Source organism: Penaeus monodon, chromosome 1 (genome assembly GCF_015228065.2).
Source record: "Penaeus monodon isolate SGIC_2016 chromosome 1, NSTDA_Pmon_1, whole genome shotgun sequence".
Taxonomy (NCBI): Eukaryota; Metazoa; Arthropoda; class Malacostraca; order Decapoda; family Penaeidae; genus Penaeus; species Penaeus monodon.
In genome coordinates, this window is record NC_051386.1 from 59520430 (window position 1) to 59527929 (window position 7500).

At 41.7% G+C, this 7500-nt stretch overlaps 1 protein-coding gene across 21 annotated transcripts in view; it reads left to right on the top strand.

Annotated features, from left to right (window-relative positions):
* Positions 1–7500, top strand: part of LOC119574895 (lisH domain-containing protein C1711.05-like) — a 77965-nt gene that overhangs the window by 62191 nt on the left and 8274 nt on the right. For 7 of the 21 annotated variants that reach the window (XM_037922222.1, XM_037922242.1, XM_037922283.1 and 4 more), the window contains exons 2-3: positions 3919–4047; positions 6791–6835. The exons of 5 other annotated variants lie outside the window; for them this stretch is intronic. In XM_037922222.1, coding sequence (XP_037778150.1) covers positions 4021–4047; positions 6791–6835 — 72 coding nt within the window. In that variant the 5' untranslated portion in view covers positions 3919–4020. Of the gene's footprint in view, positions 1–1293; positions 1360–1389; positions 1406–3918; positions 4048–6790; positions 6836–7500 lie in introns of those variants that run through there. 9 more of the 21 variants (XM_037922171.1, XM_037922188.1, XM_037922182.1 and 6 more) reach the window with 5 other exon arrangements.

Genomic DNA, 7500 nt, shown 5'->3' on the forward strand with positions numbered 1-7500 from the left:
AACTCGGATCGACTCAACCCAAGTCGATTCAGCTCAGTTTAACTCAAATCAGCTCTCACAACTCAAAACCAACCCTCTCAACTGAACTCAACTCAACCCAACTCAGTTCAGATAAACTCTCACAACTCACCGCAGTTCCAATCCCACAACTCAACTCTCTTATAATCACTCAACGCACGCAACTCATTCACTCACTCACTCGCTCGCTCGCTCGCGTAGCCTCAAACGTCGAAAGTGCAGGCTTCTGCAGCACAAACACCCCGCGTGTGGTGTTCTCATTGGCTCGAAAGCGTCCATGTGGTGTCCCTGGGCCGAGCAGTGGTTGCGTGTGCCCCAAGGTATGCAACGACCCAGCTTTTGCTCACCACACCTGCGCCTGATGCCCAGGGGCTCTAAGGGGAAGGTAGGGTGGGGGGCAGGGAGTGTGGGTTAGGGGGGAGGTGAGATTCGTAGATAGGTTGTGTCGGTAAGTAGGGCGGGTGACAGATGTCATAGGCTTTTGTCCCGTGACGGTGTTGTGACGCATTCGGACGCGGGCGGAATGGGTGGGGTGGGGGAGGTGGTCGACGCTGAGACAACACGTGGCCAAAAATTCTCGGGGGCCTTTTCGTCTTGTCTGATATTACGTCTTGCGTCCTTTTTCTCAAGGATTATCGAGCCTTGGTTCTTCTGCTGGGGATAGGTTTGTTTGAATTGTTTGTTTGTTGTTTTATGCCGCGATTTATAGAAATGCACTAAACGGAAGGGTGAAATCACGTCAAGGCCGTCGTTTAAAATACGTGCGTGGGTGGCAGGGAGGTTGTCAGGGCGACGTAGGGCCATTTAAGGGCGAGGGAGGGCCACTTCAGAGCGAGGGAGGGCCACTTCAGGGCGACGTAGGGCCATTTAAGGGCGAGGGAGGGCCACTTCTGGGCGAGGTACGGACAGCGTGGAGGGAAAGACCTGTTTATTTCTGAGGATGATCGTCTCGCTCGGGAAAAAAGGAGACCTGCACGTGAGAAGTAGGCGAGATGGAAGCCATTTAATACCCTTCGCCTTGCCTTGGCTCCCGAGTACACGCGGAATGAGGTTGTGTTACCATGACCCCCCCCCCCACACACCGCGTTACAGGGATCGCGTGACAGCCTTGTGACAGTCCTCGTGCCCTTGCCTCGCAGGAAAGTCAGGTGGCGTCCACTCGCCACCTTATAATGATGGCTGGCTTGAACCTCGAGGTATGTGGCAGCGAGACATACCAGAGTGAGGGCGCCCTGGCGAGTACACTGGCACGGCTCTGCGGTTGGCGCCAGCACAGTGTGGCGCCGGGCGTAGAGCTGGCGAGGAGGCCCTGGCGCTGGCCAAGGGAAGGGTGAGCTGGCGGTGAGATGACCCTGACGTGTTGATGTCCAGGTGCCTCCCGTTGTCGGTGAGGATTACATGCACGCGGTTGAGGAAGCGAGAGAGCGCGCGCTGCCGTCCCGGAAGTCGGAGCGCACGTGTTGTGCCCCAAACCAGAGAGAGGGAGAGAAGGTGAAACGCAGCTAGGCTAAACTGTGACTCAGTTTGGCAGGCGGTGCTTCGTGTAAACTCACGCTCGTGGAATATTCGGTTTACACGATTTATAAAAAGCTGTGAATACAGCTTTGTGAGTTCACCTGTCAGTGTCGATAAGGAAAGCATCAGGCACAAACGCACCTGTGAAACACCTGCTTTGCCGTGTGAAACCTAAATGTTCTTGTGTGTTTATCATCTGCAGAGACACCTGGTTAGCGTCACGTCTGGATATAACAGACAGAGTGGCGCTTATCTGAAGTGATTTTTTTCTCTCTCTCGCATCATTCGTATGTGAATGGACTTGTTTGTATCATGCGAATTCACGTCGTGTACATTTACTTAAGGATGACGCAAGCACAATGCTATAATTGCGACAGGCCGTTAAGCTGAAGACTTGGAAAGAGATTTGATTTTGAAATGACTTGAGTGTTCGAATATTTATTTGTTCAAAGAGGGACGAATTTATTGTTTTCAAAATGCATACTAGGCTATATAACATGGACTTGCCTTACTAACTTGCATTATCTGCATATTCCATATCTAATATTTGTTACAGATCCCTCTCCAGAATATGACTGTATGCTGTCTTTGCCTTGCATTCTTCGGTGTTATTTAAAACTCTTTTGAACTCTTGGTGTTATTTTACTCTCCTGTCCCGCCCACACGCCCACGCGCCCACTCTCTAGACCCAATTACCCCCTTCCGCCTCATAGAAACACTTGTCTTACACCGTCACATTAACTTTCATGTATTCCCTTGGCTTCGTCGCCTTCCGTATACTTTGCATTAATACGCCTAACTTAGGGTCTTTATGGATTTCTTAAGCTAATGGTCCCTGCTGTTAGGTGAGGTTATGGGTGCGTAGATGTGTATTTGATAACAATAATGAGGGGGTAACGACGGTACTGTTATTTATGAGGGTGGTAAAGACTATGGCGATGTTGATGATCTTGAAATAAAGGTAATGGTGATGTTGTTGATATATATATATATATATATATATATATATATATATATTTATATATTTATATATTTATATATTACATATATATATATAGATAGATAGATAGATATAGATATATGCATATCTAATATATATGTATATATATATATATATATATATATATATATATATATATATATATATATTATATATGATATATATTATGAATATATATGTATATATATGCAATATATATATATTTATATATATGAATATATATTATATATATAATATATATATTATATAATATATATGAATATATATAGTATAATATTATATATATATATTAATATATTATATATATATATATATATTATGATATATATTATATATATATATATTATAATATATATATATATATATATATGATATTATATGCATATATATATATATATATATATATATATATATATATATATATATATATATATGTTTTTATATATATATATATATATATATATATATATATATATATATATATATAATGTCATATTTTCCAAAACTGTGATATATGACGATAAGCAACAACAACGTCAAAAAAAGAAAAATAACCGCTTAATTTTCCACGGTGCTGTGAGTCGAGTACATGAGTTATGTAAAGAGAGCACTAAAGTGGAAGGAATGCCTCCATATTCGCTTAAGAAAGACAAAAAAAGACGAAAAAAAAAAGTGTTGGTTTTCTGCCAAGCGAAACCCCACGTCCGACTCACAAACATGTCAGCTACGGAGTCAGCAACATCAGCTCACTGCATAGCTTAGGGTCAGCATGTTAAAGGTAGACTGTTCACTGCCCCAAGGGTGTGGGTGAGAGATGCGAAGATTCAGAGAAATTGGGTCAGCGTGTCAAAAGTAGAATATGTTCTTATCAAAGTGAGAGATGCGAGGATTCAGTGAAATTACTTGAAGTTACTGTTTTCACTAGTTATTGGTAATGCTTTGTAGGGTGTGGGTACCGCACTGAGGGGTATGTGAAATGACGTATAGGCCTATATTGTATGGCATGCGCAGAACCTTTTTGAATTGAAATAACTTTGTGCATCAGACTATAAGAGTGTGTGTGAAGCGGCATTAATTGATCTAACGCAAGACCTCGCAGAAACAAGGGTTGGATATTAATAGATGTTCTCGACCGCCGACCATTATTAATTAATTATCAATGCACATTCGCGATGGGAACAATCATCCTTTGCCTAAATACAATCGCATTAGCCCGTGAATTCACGCTCCGTTGAACAGAGCGAAGACAATTCTAAAGACAAGACTGTAATGACACGATAACAATTGTGAAAAGAGGAGAAAAAGAAAAAGAAAAAAAAAATTGTGTGGAAAGAATTCCAAGATATATCACGCCGTATTGTTATTTCATTGAACTTTGCCCGCAGTTCCAGCATATGAAACAGGATTGAGTTGATATGATGTGATTTGAGAGAAGATTCTCTTTTGTTTAACGTGCGAAAGTGCGCCAGCTGCTGCTCTCTTCAACAATGAATTTCCTAAGGAACCTCATCCAGGTGAATATTCTCATTGCGTTCTACTAACTCCTCGACTGTGGGGAAACCTCAGTCCGTGTGTGAATGAATGGCATGAGCGAGAGAGAGAGAGAGAGAGAGAGAGAGAGAGAGAGAGAGGAATGAAGGAAGGGAGAGAGAGAGGAATGAAGGAAGGGAGAGAGAGAGAGAGGAATGAAGGAAGGGAGAGAGAGAGAGAGAGAAGAGGACAAGGAAGGGAGAGAGAGAGAGAGAGAGAGAGAGAGAGAGAGAGAGGGAGAGAGAGAGGGAGAGAGAGGGAGAGGATGAGGAGAGAGAGAGAGAGGATAAAGAAAGGGAGAGAGAGAGAGAGGAATGAAGGAAGGGAGAGAGAGAGAGAGAGAGAGAGAGAGAGAGAGAGAGAGAGATTGCTTGCTTGCTTGCTTGCTTGCTTGCTTGACAGAGGAAGAGAGAGAGAGAGACAGGTGGAGAGGAAGGGAGAGTGAGAAAGAAACGTTATTTGCGGTTCTTGTCCGGTATCCGCATTAGATATCCACATGATGCAAGTGTGCATATGATCCCAAAATGAAAGATGACGAAGTTCAAGTGCGTGAGGAATGTTAGGGAATATCTGCTTAATCATTGTGTCTTCGGAATTAACCGGAATTCACACTGAGTCATATACAAAGAACCACAAGGATAAAATGACACGCACCCAGGTAAACTTTAGTAGATAAAACGTTAGTATGCTTGTGTTTAAAGTCACATTCACATTCCTAATTTAAATCATTCACTTTCACATTCACATTTGGGAGGAATATTGTTTGCAATGTAAAATACAAGCTTCCACAATCTTACATGGACATGCTCAGGTATGATCAGAGAACGCTTGCGAGCACACGTAAACGCATACGCTGATGCATACATAAACACTCGTATATACGCACGCAATTACACTTACACACACACTTACACACTCACTTACACACTCACTCACTCACACACTCACTTACTCACTCACACACTCACTCACTCACTCACTCACACACTCACTCATTCACTCACACACTCACTCACACTCACTCACACACACTCACTCACTCACTCACTCACTCACTCACTCACTCACTCACACACACACACACACACACACACACACACACACACACACACACACACACACACACACACACACACACCTTCCCCCCCCCCACACACCTTCTCCCCCCACACACCCACCTTCCCCCCCCCACACACACACCTTCTCCCCCCCCCCCACAGACACACCTTCTCCCACCCACACACACACCTCTCCCCCCCACACACACCTCCCCCCCACACACACCTCTCCCCCCCCCCCACACACACACACACCCGAAAACCGAAATGAAACAGTCTACCCTCGCGTCCTCCGCAGTCCCCGTTTTCTATTCCCGTCACGGCATGTAAACAAAGCCTGCGGTGGAAAGAGAGAGAGAGAGAAAGAGGGAGAGAGAGAGACCGAGTAGAAAGTCGAGGAGGATTGCATCATTACCTCGGTTAACAGGTAGCGTTGTTCCTCGAGGGGGAAAAACCCCATCCCTCCATAATGTCAGCTGTGGATGGCGTTCGAGTCGAGACTTGAATCGTGTGACCCATTATAACCAAACCCTCCCTCCCCCCGAGTAATGTGTGAGTGTGTGAGTGAGTGAGTGAGGGAGAGTGAGTGACCCGAATGTTAAGAGTTCGGGAGGGCGAGGTTCCTTCCCTTGCCTGACCTCTGACCCCCCAGGAGACTCGCTGTGGGAAAAGCCTCGAAGGAAACCACCCTCAGTCTTGCCCCTCAACCTCCCTCAGGCACAGCACACCTGCAAGGGTCTTGCCTTTGTAGAGCAAGCACCCAAAGCAAGAGGCAGTTTTCTTCTTCTTTTTTTCAGTGTCCATGTGTTTTTTTTTTTTGGTTTCTTTTTTGCCTTTAGGAGAATCGAGTGTTTCATTGTTTTTTAATTTTTTAAAATTGCTGTTTGAGATATATATATATGTGTATGGTGTCTAAATACCGTGTATAGAAACCCACCTTTTGTGATGTGTATTGATTCATGCTTTTCTCATGTTAGAGGAAGAGTGCTAAATAGAAGGATTTGAGTGATAGGCTGGAAAATATAGTTGTCTATTTTAGTGTATTAAGCCTATAGACAGAAAGTCAGTGCTTATTTTTAAGGTTAGAGTAAAACATTATGAATTGTAAGTCAAGATTTTGAGGAATTTTGTATTGATTTGTGTGATGCATTACTGATAAAACAACGGAAGGGTTCCTTTCTGTGCTTTCATTGTTAAAACCAGAATGATAAGCATACTTAGAGAGAAATTTGAAGCTAAGAGAAATTGTGGAGGTAAATGAGCTAATGACGCTTGAAAACAGGTTTTTTACATGACGTACACCAGTAACCATGGGGCTGATGAGGTCTGTAATGATGTGATTTACCTGCAAGATTTCTGTTTTTGGAAGTCGTGCAGAATTAGTGATTATTTACTCACAGAATTATTTTGTATATTATCCACACAATTTCCTGTTTCTTAGTCAATTAAGATGGTATTTAAGACCATAGTTAAAAGACTGATTCAATTCGTAAGGTGAAAAAAATTTGGATGACCCTTCATGTTATGTTTTTATTTACACGCTTACTGTTTCTTAAAGTCTTGACTTCAAGCTTCTTTAGTTTCACCAAGAATAGTATTTTTTCATATAGTATATCCTGTATCTTATGAATGTAGAGCTTTGTTCCTTAAGCCCCACATATTTTTGCAGGGTACCCAATCTGCCAGCAAGACAGACTCTGGGCCAAAGAAAAAGGTTGGAGGTTTTTAAAAGAATGCCTGAATATTTGTTGTTGTGAGAAGCATGGTGTTTTTCTAAATTGATTTCAGTAACTTAATCATCATTTCATATGGAACATGGCAATAGAGAAATGTTTCTCAGGAGAAGGTTACAGGACACTAGACATTGCCCAACCATATGGATATTCCGCTACCTACAATTTGTGACTAATAAAGCTTTCACGATGCAGTTTTTGTGATATGTGACTGAAACAGATGGAAATTACTTTCTTCAGAGCATGAGTATAGTCTAAATTATTTTGATTATATAAAATATGAATTTGTTGCTAATAGCTTCATGATGAAATTGCTCTTGTGTTTGCATGGATACTGTGATAAAAAAAAAAAAAAAAAAGTTATAAGTGTGGAAAATAGAATATTGTACAAGATGTGAAAGTAATGATTTACAATATTTTACCTTTTTATAATTTCATGACTACAAAATGATTTGTTTAGTCGTTTGTTTACGAGTAGGCATTTTATTCTATTAACTGTATTTGACATTTGCAATTGCCTTATTTTATCATACACTTTTAAAAGCATGAGGTGATTTTACTTATTGAAAATACAGCTTTTCTCACTGCATGATGTTTGTATTTACAGTTTGTTAAAGAAATCTATTGAAGCTAATAGTAGCTTAAA